We start from the raw sequence: 18,983 nt of genomic DNA, 5'->3' as shown, positions 1-18,983 counted from the left end.
TAGTCACTGGTCACAATGTTGATTAATTTACCCTCAAAGTTGTCGTGCTTGTTCTCAAAGTTGTGTTATGTAACACCTTACTTGCTGTGTATGTTCCCTGTTGTGCTGTTTATCGCCTCTGGGAGCTGGATCAAGGATATAATTTTGCTGCAGTGTGTAACACTGGTTTATGATATGATAAAATTATTGGTCATGAGACTAATCCGGTATTTGTACTCAGCGTTGCTGTCATTCCCGTACCTCAGGAATAGTTTCCACGTTTTGAAAACTATTAATAATTACACTCTCTACCTTTTCTCCTCAGGGAGCCAATCTGTGGGGGAGACAGGGGGGACACTTTTCCCCGCTCCTTTCCTTTCTCCTTCAAGGCTAGTTACAACGGCTCTTGAGAATTTTTAATATCCTTGGGATGTTCAAACCAGCATGTTCCTATTGCTATGTCTCCTGAATGTGGTTCAGATCTTGTTTCAGGTTAAACAATTATTTAAGAATACCATCCAGAGATCTACCCCCACGACAGGCACTGCGGCTACTCCAACCCCGGTGACAGGCACTGCAGCTGAACCAGAGAACCAACCCATGCCTGTATCGGTCACCGCCCAGTCCATGGCAAATGGTAGGGCTGCGTTTCCACCCCTGGGGCAGTCTACATACGGCTCCTGCTGCAATGATCTGGAGCTTGCCCAGAGCTGCAGGGTATGGTGCCTGTCTCACACCTTCTTCATGAGACAGGTATTAACTTACACTTGCCAGAGGGAACTCCTTCATAAAACCTGTCACTTGGCATTACCAGCCCACATGTTGGCCCAGCAACCAGTGCCCAAAGCCTGGATCCCCTAAAGACATGAAAGGGCAGATCCTCCAGAGTGTCAGAGCATTTAGTGTTATCTGTGTTCATTATCTCAGAAAGAGATGGTCCTTCCCGTGTTTGTCAGCTTCTCCTCAGACTAATCCAACACTAAAGCTAAGCGAGACAAACCAAAGATTTCTTTCATGAAGACAAAAGATAAAGGTTTAATGATAAACCTCTTGTTTATAACAAAAGGTTCACACAGCTTAATAGCAGGACATCTTTCTCATACTTACTGTTTTATCTAGGAACACTTAGACTTGTCTCAGCCATTAGAGCTGGAGAAACAGTCCACACAGTAACTCCACCTTCTGCATCTGACTAGGGCAGCCCATTTCTTTTGATACAAAGAGGTTATTAAAAGTCTATCTAGCAGACTTGCATCTCTTTAAAACATTTTCTGGGTATTACATTTTTCTTCTCTCCCTGTACTGCTCATGCAGGGCATTGTTTGCATTTTAACTCTAACTCCTCCTTGCCCAAATGATACAATATACATACGCAATTCACCACCTACTGAAGCAGATAGCCTAGGAAAGATGTAGTACATCCATCACAGAGGTCTTTACAGATGAGTCAGACAAGTATCTGCTGTTACTGACAGACAGTATTGATTGTGTTTTGGTCACAAGGATAGACTAGATAACCTTTGAATTATTTCAAGCCCCACAGTTGAATTAAGCAGTGGGAAAAACATTCATGTGACCAGCTATTCTAGTGACATTTGAGTCTTTGGGTTTAGAGCTTTCATAGACTTAACACAGAAAGCTTTGTCCAAACTGTCCCTTTCTGTTACAGTAAATTCACACCCATCTAAGCCTTAACATAGTAGTTAGTTATTAGAGGACACCTGCCCACAGTGTCGCCTGTGATCTACCCACCTTGTTCCTGGCCTGTGCAGGTGTGCCAATGGGGAAGCCCAGCCGGAGAACCATGCAAGGAGCTTTGGAGATGATCCGCACCACATAAAACGAGGAAGGTGTGGGATCCTCAGAGCTAGGGAGGAGGGATTAAGACAGGGCTGAAATAGCACGGATCTTGCTGCTCTGTCGTGTCAGGCCAAGTGGAGGCCTGCTCCGCAGAGCTCAACAGCCCACACAACTTGGCAGCAACACACATCAGTTCTAGCATGCAGAAACCCCCCAGCTGGCTTCCCTCTCCCTCTGGGCTGCGCCTGGAACGCAGTGGCAGCAGTTCAGAATATGCAGGGTTTTATACCCACTTGTGTTGCTCTTATTCTCTCCTCTAGACATCTGCTTCTAGCCCATCACAGCGTACTGGTCTAACTGGATCTTTGGTCTGGCTATATGCCTGATTCCCCACATGGGACTGCTTCAGAGCCACTCACCTGTGTATCAGTTTGACGTAGGAGTAGCCCTCCACCAGCACAAAGCTGCTCCAGTCCCGCAGCAGGGAGGTGAGCGCTGAGTGAGAGATGCGGCACTGGATGGTGCTGTAGCGGCCATTGTTGCCCGGTGTGTGCAGGTGCTTGGGCACAGGCCTGCAGGTGTGACAGAAAGTCATTTTAGAACCACAGTTTCTCTTCTTCCCCCAAAGCCCAGAGAGACATTGCTACATCCATTCCAACTCATCCTCTGACTGGTACATCAGCCTTATACCTCTACAGCAGCCAATACCCAAGCACCTCCCCTACCTGTGCCTGTTGGTGAGAGCCACACTCCCTGAGCGCACAGGGATCCTGCTCTCCACCTTGCAGAGAGCACACCCTTGTATCATTTCTATCTCCCTCCATGCAATATATGGCTATTATTCACATAACTCTGCAACTAGGACCAGCCTCCGGAAAGCAATGCTTTTGGGGAAGATGTTTTCCAGCAGCAAACAGAAATATGTGGGATAGCTCCAACTGGATGGTGCACACCCCCTGCAATCAGGAAATCCAAACCCAAGAGGGACTTGAGAAACAATTTATGCTCCTGAGAACAGCCCCCCTCTTGACAAAGATGACCTCCCAACCCACAGTCCCTCTCAGATAAATGAGCCTTCACCATCCACCAGGTCCCACTAGCAAGGCCCTTCCCTTGGCCACAGGCACCTGCAAGACAGCTGCAGCTCTGCAACTGGACTGAACTGGACGCCCTGCTTTCCTAGGCTGGCCCACACTGTGCACGCAAGTTCAGCCCTGGCAGTTACATACGTGTCATGCTCCAGAAGGAGGACTATACGATGCATATGCAGCCACCTCTGCCAGAAGTTGGCATCCATGGAAAGAATAGGCTTCCAGTAGGACGCAAACTGGGAATGGCTTGAGTCAGACCCACTGTGCTGCAGGGATAGCACCTGAGAAAATGACAGGGCAATATTCAGGAAGAAACTGTCTGGTTCCACCCAGAGAGAGCAGGAATTTCTTTAGTGGCTGAGCTGTATAGGCCTAGAAGGCTAGCCACATCCCTGGCTTTCGGTAACTGCCTCTCAGCAGAATAACTAAGTGCGTTCACATTGAAACAGGCAGTACAATATAAGCAAAAATAAATTAGGTTCCTGAAATGTCAATTAGGAATTTAACTACTTAGCATCAAGTAAATCAACCGTGGAAAAGATGTCATATGTAACGGTGTGCTTTCTGATTGAGAGGGGGATATATGGCTTGTGTCAGCAGAGCAATTAAACACTGAGATAACTCGTCTGAGAGTGCTCACACACATAGGGTACCAGCAATGGGTGGTATTGGGCAATTCTAACATGTTTGTATGGTAACACTGTGATTCCACCAACTACAGCAACTCTGCTGACACAGAAATAAAGTGGTGGTTAGCCATAAGATGGGATGCTCCAGATATACTGTGGAATACATAACCCTACATAGCGAAGATTTACTAGGAAAACCTAAAGAAGTAAAGGGCTTAAGCAATAAAATTAAAGGGATAGTTGTCTTAAGTTAAAGCTCCCCTAGCTTTGATATCTGCTAGTCGTCTTCTATCAATGCCAAGGACACTGCTAGCAGGGAACAGATAATATGCTAGCGCTTCTGCTCAGTGAGCTTCAATGAGTTTGAATTTTGCAGTGGAAACTATTAGCTCATATTTTGCTTAGTTTCTGCTGCGCAGATGACAAGTATCTCTCTTGAACCTTCCACATGAGTGCTCAGAGCAATGAGCCTATTAAACAACAACTATTCAGCACATCCTATATCTTCACCTGACGGTGCTGAGCTACATCACTAGGGCACAAGACTATCAGCAGCAACTCCACACATATGAGGTATCCACCGAAAAAGCATGGCAAAAATAAGTGTGTCAACCTCTCCATCAGTCTCACACAACACATCACTACAGGACAAGGCTTCACAGCACACTTAGGAGAATTGCTGTGGGGCTCAGAGGTGTAGCTGCAGCAATAAAGACATAGGGTGATGTCTCAGAGGGGAGAAAGTATGGGATGGGATGTTAACAGGCACCGCATTGCACCTGAACTCTGTTACTGAGCAGGACAAAGAGCAAGACATGAAGCCTGAGAGTTACAGAAGATCTTGATTGCCTGTTGGGACTCAGCATCCCCTGGTGCAAGACAGAATAGGCAGGAGGGACAACCTATCCCACATTAAATGGGAGAGAGAGGGAACATACCGGAGTGGTGGAGCCTGGGGGGATGTAGAAGAGGGGTACCCCGTTCTTGGTGCTCTCAGGAATGGTGAAGTGTTCTGGGACTGTGTCAAAAGACTGCAGATGAACCAACATCTGATCTGTCTGATTGATGCTGAAAGAGAAGAGGCAGTTAGCCACAAAAGCCCACGCTCTACCCCTTGCTGCCCCAGTCAGCCCAGTGTCTGCACACACAGCACTCCCTATGTATTGGGAGCCCATCTACACCAACGTAGCTTTCTACGGCAATGCTGGGATTCAATGCCTGACTGCAAAGAGCATGTTAAGGGAGTTCAAGTGTAACAGCCTAATATATAAGGAGGATGATCAGAGTTGGGAATGAAGTGCTAGAAAAGGAATCTGCCAAATAGCAGGGAGTAACGGTCACCCTGGCCAGGAAATCGTTATAACCCATAGGCCCATCAGGCCTAGAGACATGAGGTGTTGCTTCTAGTGTGACCATGCAGCACAGCTGCACACCACCTCCATGGGATGGCAGTCTGTGCTGGTTTTAGCTGTGATAGAGTTAATTTTCTTCATAGTAGCTAGTATGGGGCTGTGTTTTGGATTTGTGCTGAAAACAGGGTTGATAATACAGGGGTGTTTTTGTCACTGCTGAGCAGTGCTGACACAGAGTCAAGGCCTTTTCTGCCTCTCTCCCCACCCCACCAGCGAGTAGGCTGGGGGTGCACAAGAAGGTTGGAGGGGACACAGCTGGGACAGCTGACCCAAACTGACCAAAGGGATATTTCATGCCATATGACGTCATGCTCAGCATAGAAAGCTGGGGGAAGAAGAAGGAAGGGGGGGACGTTCAGAGTGATGGCGTTTGTCTTCCCAAGTAACCATTATGTGTGATGGAGCCCTGCTTTCCTGGAGATGGCTGAACACCTGCCTGCCGGTGGGAAGTGGTGAATGAACTCCTTGTTTTGCTTTGCTTGCATGCGTGGCTTTTGCTTTACTTATTAAACTGTTCTTATCTCAACCCGCAAGTTTTCTCACTTTTACTCTTCTGATTCTCTCCCCCATCCCACCGGGAGGGGAGTGAGCGAGTGGCTGTGTGGTGCTTAGTTGCCAGCTGGGGTTAAACCACGACACAGTCAGAGTTAAGGTTTGCATCACAGGATCAGGACTCAGGGGCAGCAATACCTTCACCATGAAGCAGTCTTAAAGACTAGGTCACAGGCCAGTCTGAGTCTTTTCCTTGGCTAGGCAGCAAGCTTGTCGCCAGTCGTGCCTCTTCCTCAGAGCACATTCCTTTGGGACCCTGGGTTGGTATGGCCACCTGCATAACCCATGCCCCAGCATGCCAAGGAAGGAATTTCTTGGTTATATCAGACACTGGGAACTGCTGGGGATGGTGCGGCTCACCTCTGCAAGGTGTTCCAGAAGCGCCGGATGACTGTAGTGCGGTACAGACTGGTGATAGGCTTCCTCATGGTGCAACTGATGTCATGCAAGATGTCATAGCTTCCTTCCATCGTCACCTCTACCCATGTGCTGCGCTTTGACGGGTCCAGGGGCCAGGGTGTCACAGCTAAGTACTCTATCCTCATGTTATGCTTCCAAAGCAGCACTAGTTTCACCTCCAGCTGAGACCCACCTGCACGGGAGCAGAGGAGTAAGTTCAAGTGCCTGTTTCGTACACGTTTGAGCTTTATCTCTGACCAGGGACTCCAGAGTACTGTGAGGTTGTTCGATCGCTATGAGGAGGACAAAGTAATCTAACAACTGTTTGCTCTAGCTGAAGTCATTCTCTCTCCTCCCTGACAGAGGGAGGCTTTGCTTACACAGTAGCATTTGGTGAACAGTTCTTTAAATGTACATGTAGTATCTACACTAGAGAAGGCAACTGAAACTCGGAGGAGGTGCTGACATTTGCAATGGGCTCTCTTCGTCACAGCCTCATCTTTGTTTCCAAGAAAACTGTTGCTTTGCACAGTTGTGCAGGGCCTTTAAGCTATAAAGTTTTCTCACCTGCACTCTGCAGAGTTAATCTATCCCATTGCAGAAACATGGACATTTGGACATGATGATAAATAACACGATCATAAACAATGTGGAAGGTAAGGCCCGATTCTTGAATTAAACTCCATGTTCTTCCTGCACAGACAGTATTTCATGCAATCTAGAACTTCAAGCATCAAAAGCTTCTCACCATGTTTACCCTCCTCTCCTCCCAAAGTTAAGAAGTTAAGAATAAATATTCACCCATTCTTCAAACTGTATATTTTTACCTTTTTCTTTAAGCGGACCATTGCATCTCTAGCAAGATTAACACAAACACCTGACAGCAAGCCTCACTGAGCCAGAAGAGCAGAAAACTGTCACACTCCTGCTGACTGTGCATGTGTATTTGTACCGAAACAACCCAGGGAAACACATGACTTTCTATAACAGTGCCACGCTGCTGTTTCAACTGCTCAATCATCTATTCTGATGTCCAGCGTGCTCTATAGTTTGCCGGACTTGCAGCATTTGTGAGATAAGTGATTGGATGTGCTGGAAACCGTCTGAACAGGTCACCAGCCTGGATCCTATGCTTCCTGCAGAGTTGCATTTGCTGCTGTCATAGGCACATCATGCCATCCCCATCACAGGCTGATTACACTCCATTTTAAAGCCATCTTGCTTTTTGCTTCCATTGTCCCTGCTCAGAGGCTCCCTCAGTGTACTCTTCCCCTGTCAATGTTTAGAAGAAACCTTCCAGAGTACATGCCAAATTCATGCTAGGTTGTTCTTTTGATTAAATTATTTTTATTCTAAGCAGCTTCATTTCCATAACATTGACAAGGAGTCTGCACTAGGGGAAGAAATCTTTACCCAGTTTCAGCTGTTACTGCGCAGGTTAAACCAAGCCATGGTCATCAGCCTATGACAGAATATCCATTCCCCTTAACAGTCCCAGACCTTCCTACACCTCAAGAATTCATCTTCCCTGAACAAAGATGATCAAAGGTGTATACTATATTTCACCTGTATTTCATCTGAGGGATTACTAGGATTTTATCTCAGGTCACTAATATTTTCCACAATGGGTGCTTTGCGTTACTATAAATGCATTTGCCAGGGTTGTACCATCTGTTGCTTCCATATGAAGATTGTCTAGTTTATCAGAGAGGCTAAACAAGAATTTATAAAATTGTCTCTTTCCATTTCATGCTGTCACCTCACTCTTATTGCTTTAGTGCTCATCCACTGCTTTCTGCACAATATTTTGGTTCTCATAACAAAGCCTTTCTACTTCATCAACAGCAAACATGATAAATAAATTCCTACATTTTTTGCCTAGATCATTAATGAAAATATTTCCTACTTCCACCTGTTTCCATTAGTCATCCTGGCTTCAATCCTACAATCCAACACAAGCAGAACTAAAAACACAGGCAAAATATTTGCTTAGTTTGAAGTCATACCTAGATGAATCTTTAGTTTGTTCTTACTGCAAAACAATCTGTTTCTGATTCTTGACTTTACAGCTAACAAAAGTTTTTGCTGCTTTGATTTCTTTCATAAAGTCCAGCTCTGGTTTTTAGAAAACTCACTTTGTTTTCCCAATTCCTGACACTGAGAACAGCCATTCTCACTGGCCAGCTCGTGCCCAGCCATTTTTGGTGCTGGACTGATTCAGAGAGGAAGATGAGGTTTTGAAAAATGTCCTCCAGGCTCTCCTCAACACACAGCAACACAAAATGGTCAGTGAGAATTTTTTTTCGTTACAGAGGGCAATCCTCTGACATTGTCCCAGAAAGAAACAGGAGAGGAGATGAGCTCCATTACACGCCATGGCCCCACGGCTTCTCAGACACAGCTTCTCTCCTTTCCATACTTTCCAATCCTCCTCCTTTCGCAAGCACTTCTGCATTCCTAACTAACCACAGTAGCCTTCTAAATGCCTAAATATCTAAAATCAAATAGTGAGGGTAACCAGAGCACTTATAAATATCACAAACCTCTCCAGGCAACTCTGAGCACAAAGCTAGCTATTTATTCTATTTTGCCTTTGGCAAAGTGAAGCAGAAAAGCGACAGTGTCAAAGTCCACAACTGCACTCTTTTGTCTTGCTTCACAGCCAGCTGGCTCCTTAACAGCCTTTAGTTTGCAAGTTTTGGCAAAAGCTTTTGGCATCCAGGTTAATTAACTGTTCTTTGTTATACACGTCTCTACAGAATGGCCCAGAGACTCCTGATTAGCCAAACATGCTTTTCCTTAGCAGAGGCAGTGCTGAATGTCTAAATGTCTTGATCTTTTGTAAATTCTAGTTTAAGATGTTAGTGCAACAATTTTTCTGATCACAGCCAGCAACTCCCCAGAGCATTTAACCTTTCCAAAGTATAAGTAACATTATCTGCTACTATTCTGAAGGCTCGCATAGAAATACACACTATTTTTGATAGCTCAGACATTTCATTTTTAAATTCCTTCTAAAAAAACTTCATCAAAACACACAGAAAGTATTTCTGGCTCAGGGAGGCCCTGAGCTGCAAAGAGCTAGAGAGTGTTCAAAGGAAAGAAAAAAGGAAAGGAGAAAGGAGTTATCATGTACGTTTACCCTATTCTTACTCCTTCCTGTGCACCTGCCCATAGCTATTCACCACAGAAGGTAACTCTGATCCAGTGCAGCTGCTCTTCTGCTCTCTGCTCTTGTGAAAACAGAAGACCAATCCATTTAGCGTTCCAAGGGCTAAAAGGCATCAGGAAGATACTTAGAGGAAAGTGCAGGGAGCATGGTGAACATGTGGTGATATTTCTGATACATTCCTCCGGAGGCCAGGAATTTGCTGTTTTGCGATATCCTGAGCCAGAGGTTGTAGCTACACCTTTGTGCAAAAAGGTACAACGTGAACTTGTCTGATCGCTTTTTGAATGATTCACACCTGCTATCTCTTCCAGCATTTCTATATAGCACTTCACAGTCACCAAAGGCACTTCACCATTGCTGCCAGATTAAAGAAAGGCGCTCTCTCCGGCACTGTCCAAGCTGTAAGTGAACTGGCGCACAGAAGGATAAAAGACACAATACTGAGCACAGCTTGGACAGAAACTGACTTGTCAGACTGCTTCATAGATATTCCTAGACAAGGAGAGTGCAATGGACCTAATCTGCCTGGATTTAAGGGAAGTATCTCATGCCACCCCTACAGGAGATTAGTGAAAGCAATCTGCAGACATTACTAGAAGAGCTGTCTCAATGGGAACCCTTAGCAGATTCTTACTTTTAATAGAAAACTCCTGAAACAAGAAATTAGGGATCCTCCTGGAAGACCAACTGTAGAAATTGTCCCACCTAATATAATTCTTAGCAACCTTCCCAAAAAAAGCTTGTTTAGATCCATTCAGTTTGTAAGAAGCATCAAGCCAAAAGAACTGCAATTCCCAGTCATCACGCTGGAATAGTGAGATGAACTGAGTGAGATGAACTTAAGAGTGCTATTATGTGAAGAATAGCACATTGAGGGACTACTAAACAAAAACCAATAAAACACCCCTAAGGACTCATCAGCTGGAAGCAAAAGGTGCGTGAAAGACACAGGGATTTCTGCACTAACAATGCAATGCAATCATGGAGAAAGCTCATGTGATTCCTGGTCTATCAGATACGGTATTTTACTTCAGAAGCAGGGAAGTATTGTGTTACTGAACAAGGCACCGATAAAACCACATTTACAACACTCTTGTCAACTGTTTCAAGAAATATGAGACCAAACTGTGAAAAGCGAACAACTGAAAGGGGGAAGAAAAAAAAAGTGCTATTAAGATGAATAAACAGAACAGAAAGCCTGCCCTTACAAAAGGAGGCTGAAACATTGGCTTGCTTAACCTGCCAAAAGGAAGGTTACAAGGAGAAAGGCATTGTTCTTAAATACGTTTGTGCAATGCCAGAGAAGGAGGATAAGCTTAATTAAGGATAATAAAGTCACACAGGTCTAATTCGGTCTGAGTGAGTTCAGAAAGGAAGCTAGAGAAGGAGCAATTAAGCTCTGGGACAATCTTCCAAGCAGAGCAGTGGCATAAGATATTACATGGTTTTAAGGCAGACCATGTAAATTCATAGCAAACATCATATGGCAAGTTTGGAATGATTTTGGAGTTACATCACAGACCGATTTTCTGATATAAAACATATTCTGTGTACTAATATCCCAAAAAGAATAGTGAAGACACTGGACCACCATGTGTTGTACACGTTTACATTGCGTTTTAAGAATCCCGGGCTTTCTGCCGGTCATTGTGACAGTCAAGAATAATTTCTTCTCTTGCTTGCAATTCATAACTTGCATTTGGATTTTTTAATCTCCCCTTCAGTTAAAGCACTACCACTAGTCACAGCTGGAGATGGAAAGTTAGGTAGGGTTTACTGACACTCCTTGGGATACTCAAACCCCTCAAGGTCCCTAGTCAGCAGCTAGTTCTCACACTCCAGGTGCCATAACCTCTAGCGAGTCAGATGAGAGAACAGGACCACTGGATGGTTTTATGTTCTTCTAGTATTTGTCATGGTCCTGACTGATCTTGCATTTTCACTTAACAATATCCTTGTTTCCCCCAATTTCTTCCTTTGGAAGACTGCAGTTTGGAGGCATGAAATCTGTTGTACCAAAGGGCTCAACTTTGTGTTAGTATTTTGGAGTGCATCTAGCAAAGGACTAGAAAGGGATGAAAAAAGGAGAAATATAGAAGAAATCCCAGAAAACTGCAAAACCCCAAGTTCTGTCACTAGTTTCCCTGCAATTGTGGGGACTCATTTCCAAGATACAGAGGATCACAGTCTGTCTGTCGCTCCCCAGGCACTTACAGCCACAGAGGATGAGCCTGGCAAGTGCACAACTGCACAATACTGGACAGTCCTGCGTCAGGCAAGTATTCACAAAAACAAAGTTTGGAGAAAATGGCTCCTTCCTCCACAATACCAGCCACACTGCTGAGATGGCACACCCTGCACTTTCCTCTCAACAGTTGAGAACAGAGTCCTATCCGAGCCTCCAGCCCCCAACGCAGCACAGTCACCTTTCGTGATGTTGACCTCACGGATGCTGTAGCCCTCGCGCAGCCGGACTGAGACAACGCTCACGAGGTCAGCATGCACCTCCTTCTCAGTGTGCTTCTTCCTCCTCATCGCCAGAGCAGGGTTGCTGCTTGCAGACACCAGGTGCTCATTGAACAGTCTGTGCTGGGACACTACAAACGGCAGAGATAGGGTTTGTGAGGGAGCAACTCCCCTGCTCCTCATCCTACAGCGACAGCTCTCCCAAAGTGCTTTACAGAAGCTGCCAGGAACACTCGCTGGCCTGAAGAACAGTACATCCTTCAGGCACCACTTACACCTACTCCTGACTCTGCAACGCAGCAAGCAGGTCCATTAGCATGGCCAAGAGGCCTGGGAGAGGGGCAGGGTGGGGTGCCAGGCCCTGCTTCCTCTGGGACAGCCTTTGTGACAAGGCACGCATTAGAGTTACACATTTCACCTAGACAGACAGAAACTGCACAGCTGTTGCAACAGTCGCACAGCAAGCTTTTGGGCTTTACCCCTTTCCCTGGAAAACCTTGAATTCCCAGGTGCTTTCTAAAAGGTATCAGGATGTGGAAGCCTTGAGTTTAAACCACTAACACCTGATCTTTCTAAGATTCAACATTTCCAAGTCCCAGTCCAGCTCTCTTCAAACTTGTCACTGTATGCGGCTTCTGCTGCCAAGTTACAGAAAGAACAGATGGCACCAGCATTATCGCCAGGGCATGAAAGGGAATTTCCATGTTTTACTGATAACTAATCTCTCCTAGCATACTCTCAGTCACAAACATTCACAAATTAAGAACAACCAAGAGAAGCATTTGGGACAGTTCTAAGGGGTCTAGTTTTTCAATCCAAACTGCCATCTGCAAGCCCGATTAGGACAAGCTCTCCAGAATGTCCCAATCTGCGAGCCAGCCAGTGTGCAGGAAAGGTCAGACGAGGGCTTCTCACCCCTTCCAAGTTCCAACACAGCAGGCCTTACTGCAGTTTGCTGAGTGAAGTCCACAGAAAGGGGAATGGTGCAAAATGGGACATGAATTTTCCCTGATCCACCCAATTCCTGGAACCAGGGAGTCACAGATGAGACTGCATGGCTCAATAGTGCCCAGAGCCTACAGGAGGCATGGCCCGGAGGGGACAAGGGAGAGTATCAGCATAACGAAGCCTGGGGGAGTCACCCCAAAGAGGTGTGCTGTAAGACATCCATCTGCTGGAAGGAGGACATGCACATTCCTCACCGCAGTAGTATTCTGGATTCAGGGACTCCCCAGTACGCAGAAAGGAGTATAGCAGAAATGCCTTGTGATACACATTCAGATCCAGGCTCAGGGGATCCAGCTCAGGGCATGTGGAGAGGTAAGCACCAAAAGTGGCCATGGCGATGAATTTCATCAGTTCCACATTGGGAACGTGGCCAAAGCTGCAATCGTACGAGTAGACACCGCCCACCTATGGGATGGATAAAGAAGATACCCGAGAGAGTACAGCAGTGCTGAGGACAAGGCAGAGGACCGGTAAAGGCCTCAGACAGGCAGAGAAGTCCCCTCTTCCCCTCTGGAGGTGAACGCCACCGACAGCAACCCACCTTCCTCCCTCTGGCAGGCAGCAGCCCCCACACTCCCTGCTAGCAGCAGACATACCTGTACAAAGGAGCAGGCCACTGTGCCACTGCGGAGCTGGTTGAGTAAAGTCTCGCACACAGCCACATCAGGGACGCTAGTCACACCATCCGTAATTATTATTATACCTGTAAACAAGGCAGTATCTTAGTGCATCTTCCATCTCAACCAGCTACCGCTCTCCCAGTATATCCACCAGAGATAAAATTTAGGCAGGGCAAAAGTAGAAAGGAAAATCCTGAGGTTGGTTTAGAGCTTCCAAGGAGTTCTGGAGCTGGCAAACTTCCCGACAAGGTACAGCAAAGCACTCAGGCAGGGCACAACTCTGCACACCCTGGGTTGTCCCGAGCAACAGTCACAGCTGTGCTTCCTCACAAACTCCCTAACGTTGACACATGGCACATGGCGCAGTGTTGTTCTCCCCATTCCCACCACCACAATTTGCCCACAGAGTGCAGAGCAAAAGCTGCTGTTGAAATTTCATCCCTAACAGAAGGGTCCATGCACCAGCCCTTACAAAATTAATAGCCTAAGGCAGGAGGAATACAACCCTTTGCAAACAACTGGGCAAACCTTAACCCACAGGACGAAGCCAACCTGCGCTGGAGTTGGAAGGCAGCAGCTGCAGTGCTAGAATTCCCTGCCGGACCATGCTGACGAGGCCAACATCGGCAGTGACAACAGACACGCTGGGCTTCCTCCCAGATGGCTCCTGCACGTCACCAGGGCTCTCTTGGCTCAGGGGTGACAAATCCACCTGGAAAAGTAAATAAAACCCACAAGGCCCCATGAGGCAGACTTCAGCCTAGCTCTAGTTCTCACTCTCCCAAACAGACTTCAGTCTAGGAGCCCCATGGTACCACAGCCCTGGAGCACTTCAGCAGACTCCACTTCTAGCTTTAATTTCCAGGTGTTCTCAAAGTCCTGGTCACTTGGGCCCCTTAGAACAGCTGGGCAAGGCTGCTCAAGGGCGGAGGAAGGGGACAACATGCTCAGAGCTTTATTATAAGCTGATTTCTCACAGAAGGGGAAAGATGAGACACTTGGGTGTCACTAAAGCTCCTCGGCAGAGCAAAGCAGTTCCCGATTAAAGAGATGGTGAATACCTCTTTTTTCCTTATCATTTAGTAGACACTGCAGCTATTCAGCATCTACTCAAGTAAAGCCCAGAAACGCTGGAGAGGCAGAGACAGCTATGTCTCACTTATGAAGCACTGCAGCAGAGGGGGTAAGGAGCCTCATAAGGACAAAGTCTAGCGCCTATACATTTAACTCTGTTCAAACAGCACTCGTTATGCAGTGCTGATATAAGCAAATGCAGGTAGGCTTCTCCTGCATCTTCTATGAAAAATATCCCCCAGACAAAGCCTGAAATTTGTATAATTACGCTGGTGAGGAACCTACTGCGTTCATAGTCCCCTCATCTCCAGAAGGCTCTGACAGTTCAACCCTGTAATAAACTATTGCTTCACTTTTACTGCTAATACAGAGAATGGGCAAGACCCTCCCTGCAAAGCTACAGATGACTGGAGCTGGGAAAAGAAAACTAGAACTAACTAAACTTGTGTTCTGCACAAATGGGAGCAGCCTGCGGCTGTGAGCAAAAAACCTGACTATCCATCACTTTAATTTGCCAGATGCCTTAAATTCAGACACTTGTTGACAGTGACACAGCTAATGCAACTTCAAAAGTAAAAAAAGTTTCAGTCCCTGCCCTTCCCCTGGGGCCTCCCACCTCCACCCCACAGCCTGTGGCAGGACTCGCCAGTCCCTCTGGCCTACAAGTGCGTCTCTTTCCCCCATTTGCATGGAAGAAGTTACAGGGTAGTTTACAGTGAGAGAAATACTGCAGCAAGCAGGAATGCATACAAAGCACTGCAAAAACACCAGCTGGACACACTGGGAAAGGTATTTACTTCCTGCAATCTTCCTTCTGTTCCAGGACTGACAGTCTTAGCATTCAAAGATACAAATTTCAGCTAGAATATGAGATTTGAAACACTTCAGATATGCAACTGCAATAGATCCCCAGTGGCCTCTTGCTCAACTGATTTTGAGACTTTTTCTTTTTTCTTTTTGCCCAAACTCTAATAACTAATGCTAAATAAGGACTAAATAACCTCAGCCAGGCCAATAATGCCTTTGACTGCAAGAAGGGTGCCCATAGATACAATTGTAACTGCCACGTGAACATGGCAGTATCACAATGTAACCTTCACATTCTTCATTTCCAAGATCAGGAGAGATGATCTTGATGAGAAATCCATAGACATTCTGACTCCCTACAGAGTCTCACTTTTAATTTCATCCTAAGCTGTATTTTATAGTGGTATCATTAACTTGCTGATACCTGTATCCGTGGCTACAAAACAGCATCTGCCACAGATTTCAAGGAGTATTAGAAACTGCACTGGCTGTTTATTCAGTTTCATGGTCAGTTTCTGTGGTAACAAGGAAGTATTTTCATTCAAGAAATGTAACAAGGGCCAAGGGAATATTCACAGCTATTTATAGATTAATGATAAGGGCATAATCACCTCTCCCACCATCTCCTTCAGAGAGAAAGCACATCCTACAGTTTGTCCCATGATGTACAAGAAGTCAGGCTGCTTTATTGCACAATAATCTTGGGGAAGGTAACCATTCTCATCAGTCCTTCTAAACACTTACTGGTTCTGCTTTCCTCAGTGTTCATGTCTCATTACTGGATCCCACAAAGTTACCTTACAAACTCCTCAGCTGTTCCTTCTCCACACCTATGCTGCTGTTCCTCTCGCCACCCCACCCCAGAGGGGCCTCAGAGTGCAAATCTCCAGGGAGCCGAGACCCCAGCCACCTCTGCCCTCCTTACCTGCGGTTTGGGTTCATACTGTTGCTGAAGCATCTCTGCCACTTTGTTCTCAAAGGCACATAGCTGTGTGTAAACTTGGTGCAGAAAGGCCTCTCGCTTCGTCTCATCCAGCTGACAGCCCTGGAACAGTACCTGGCCCAAGGACACACATGTCAGTCATCAAGCTAAGGTTTTATAGTACCAGCCCCCAAAATGATACACAGGAAGAGAGTTCAAGTTCAGACACGTCCCTGACAAAGTACAGGTACAGCACAGGCCTCTTCTCACTATTCCTGCTCAGAGCCAACTGCCTGTGAGCAGCGGTGTCTCGTGGCATCTGCAGTGCACTCCGCAGCAAATGCTCACGACTCTTTGGGAAATCTCCTTCTTGAGCAAGAAATTCCTACTTCATTTGCCTTCTTCCAGGATAAGCAGTTGTCAGGAGAAAGCGATGTGGGATCCTTGTTAGAAGCCATTAACTCTGGTCTGATGTTTCTAAGGAAGGCCTGTTCGTTCTAATCTAACTCACCTATAGACTGATCCAATTATCGTCCAGTAAGTGGCTGGATAAAGGAACAGCAAATTGAAATAAAGAAAAGAAAAAATTAGACTGGACATTACAAAAGAGGCTGAGTGATGTGACAGAGTGAGCCCGGCACCACAGAAACTCCCCAAGCTGACAGGCATGACACTTGCATTTACAGATGCCACCATTGTACCGGCAACCTCTGTCCACAACCAGGAGGCAAAGAAGATACATCGTGTAGACAAAGAACCCAACAGACAGGTGGGACGCTGCATGTTATCCACATTCCCTCAACCTCAGATGGGCAAGACGTCATGGTGACATAGGAAAAGTAAATGATGACAATATAGACAGGCTTTCCCAGATGAGTGAAACACATATATGACTCTTCCTCCATAAAAGGAATATAAAGCTTATCCAGTGGTACCCAGAGATGACAGTTCCTGGCCTCATACAATAAACAGGTCTTTAGAGAGATCCAAAGAAAAATGTAGCAACTTCAGAGTGCTCAATTTAGTGTAAATAGGGGAGATACTGAGGCAAAGCATGATGGTGTCTGCAGGATAGCTGGACAAGATGACACACATCATTGGCAAATGGAGAAATTCCTGCTACGCTTACTTCGGTAGGACCCAAGAACGGACCAAAGCGAGGGCCACGCTCTTCAAGCACTATACAGACCATTAAAGGCTGCAGCCTTGCAGAAGGCTTGGGCAGAGGTGGGCTGGGGAGAGAGAGGGAGGGAACAAGCGTAGACTAACAGGCTTCTCCTGTTACTACCCGCTTTCCCTGGTATTAGCAAAGGGATGAAATACACCATCAGAAATGTGAAAATAACGTGAAAATACTGTGAGGTGGAAGGGATCAAGGATAAACTTCAAAAACCACACTGGCACCGTAAACCAGACTTCAATTTATTAAACAGACCGGCCCCGGCTCAAGTAAAGTCTCATTGATAATCTCAGTACCGGGGCTGGCTGCTCTCTCCAGCAAGGAGAAACATATTCATACCAGTGCAAAAAAAGAGCAAGGTTTGTAGGAAGAGGCAATTATCTTTGAATAAACCACTGCTGCACAGTTGGAGCAGGCAGACAAGCTTTTGGGCACACCAGCTCTTCTTGAATGCTTCAAGCTAATTATAACAGGCCAAAAAGAATTAGTCAACAGAAATAAAAAAAAAACAAACCCAACACAACAAAACAACAACAAGCAGCACACATTCGACATGAGGGAAATACTCCCTGTGGCCCAACTCTGAGACCGTGCCTGTGGGTGGCGTTCTCTGCTGCGCCCTGCTCCCCCGGGAGAAACCTCCGCTTCCTGCCCAGAAAGGAGAAGTTGCTCACATACACTTCCCCACCGCACCAGGCTGCACATTTTAATGAGACAAGTCTGCAGCATCACAGATAACAGAGCCCAGCTACCACGTGCCCCTGCTTTCCTCTGTGTTCACAGGAAGCCCATACAGCAAGCTGCTCACGCGCTGAGCTGTGCCAAGGGAGAGGCTGAACTTTACCTGATGGGACTGCAGGCCAATGATGGAGGAATACGCCTGGATGGTGACAAAGATCTCTGGCTGGTAGATAATGTCTGAACCAGGGATACGAAAGGGTCTTAACAATCCCACCAAGCATCGGGAAAGGGCGTGAAACACTTCATCAAAAATTATCTCCCCTGTTGAGTCATCCTGCAGAAACAGAGAAAGGGAACAGCTTTTTCATCTTCTAGGACTTTCAATCTCATCGCTGGTTGCCCCACCACGCCGAGCCAACAGCAAACATCGTTCTGCAACAGCAGCTGGATTAAAATGACAGTTCCCTGTAAATTTAAGTCACACACTGAGCATTCAGCAGAGAAACAGGATCTGCCATCAGACTGCCTAGCTAGGAGCACTGCATGCCTCCCTCCCGGGAAAAGCAAGTCTTCTGCAAAAGTTAAGACCAACACAGAGAGGAATAAGCCTTCTCAGCACATAGAAACGGGTCTCTTAACACAGAACGCCCCAAAGAGGCAGTTTCTGCACTTACCACAATCCCCGTGGAAGGGCTCAGATCAAGTTCAATCACAAATCGGTACTGGCGGGCCAGGAAGGTGACCCGCGTAGAGGGCACAAGGAGATAGGGCCTGGGCTGGACGGGCTCGTCTGGCTGCCACCCGTTGGGCAGGATGCTGAGAACATCAAGTTCATTTTCTGACTTTACCTACAGGAACAAGTAAATGGTACGTGAGAGAACGTCAAGCCAAGCCAAAGGAAGAATCAGAGAAAGGAACTGGGTTAAAATCCTCTGCAGCGTCCAGCTGCTCACCAGTGGCGCAGAGCCAGCTTCCCACACCAGGCCGTGATGACACCACCCAGCCCTGGGCACCAACTCACCAGCTCCGGCTCAGGCACTGCCCAGATGACCTGATGGAGTCGGCTGAGGACCCAGGCGAGGCGCACGTTGCGGGAGATACGATAGTCTTTCTTCATCAGGAGGAAGACGTGCCCTGCCTCCTCCACCTGCGACGGGAACGCAGCGGCCCAGGTCACCCCAGGGCTCTGCG

The 18,983-nt window shown here is 46.6% G+C and overlaps 1 protein-coding gene across 1 annotated transcript in view; it reads right to left on the bottom strand.

Moving 5' to 3' along the window:
- SZT2 (seizure threshold 2 homolog (mouse)) overlaps positions 1–18,939 on the bottom strand; it is a 65,412-nt gene extending 46,473 nt beyond the window's left edge. The window contains exons 1-13 of the mRNA XM_019474172.1: positions 18,814–18,939; positions 18,467–18,640; positions 17,956–18,126; positions 15,935–16,066; positions 13,681–13,840; positions 13,105–13,211; positions 12,703–12,913; positions 11,461–11,631; positions 5,824–6,055; positions 4,438–4,567; positions 3,009–3,151; positions 2,199–2,351; positions 1,732–1,846 (exon numbers count right to left, since the gene is read on the bottom strand). Of these exons, the coding sequence (XP_019329717.1) occupies positions 1,732–1,846; positions 2,199–2,351; positions 3,009–3,151; positions 4,438–4,567; positions 5,824–6,055; positions 11,461–11,631; positions 12,703–12,913; positions 13,105–13,211; positions 13,681–13,840; positions 15,935–16,066; positions 17,956–18,126; positions 18,467–18,640; positions 18,814–18,909 (1,995 nt within the window). The 5' untranslated portion in view covers positions 18,910–18,939. The remainder of the gene's footprint in view (positions 1–1,731; positions 1,847–2,198; positions 2,352–3,008; positions 3,152–4,437; positions 4,568–5,823; positions 6,056–11,460; positions 11,632–12,702; positions 12,914–13,104; positions 13,212–13,680; positions 13,841–15,934; positions 16,067–17,955; positions 18,127–18,466; positions 18,641–18,813) is intronic.
- Between the last annotated feature and the right edge of the window lie 44 nt (positions 18,940–18,983).

Source organism: Aptenodytes forsteri, unplaced genomic scaffold (assembly GCF_000699145.1).
Source record: "Aptenodytes forsteri isolate BGI_AS27 unplaced genomic scaffold, ASM69914v1 Scaffold119, whole genome shotgun sequence".
NCBI classification, from domain to species: domain Eukaryota; kingdom Metazoa; phylum Chordata; class Aves; order Sphenisciformes; family Spheniscidae; genus Aptenodytes; species Aptenodytes forsteri.
The sequence above is the reverse complement of the archived record's forward strand: the minus strand, read 5'-3'. Positions and strand labels throughout refer to the sequence as shown.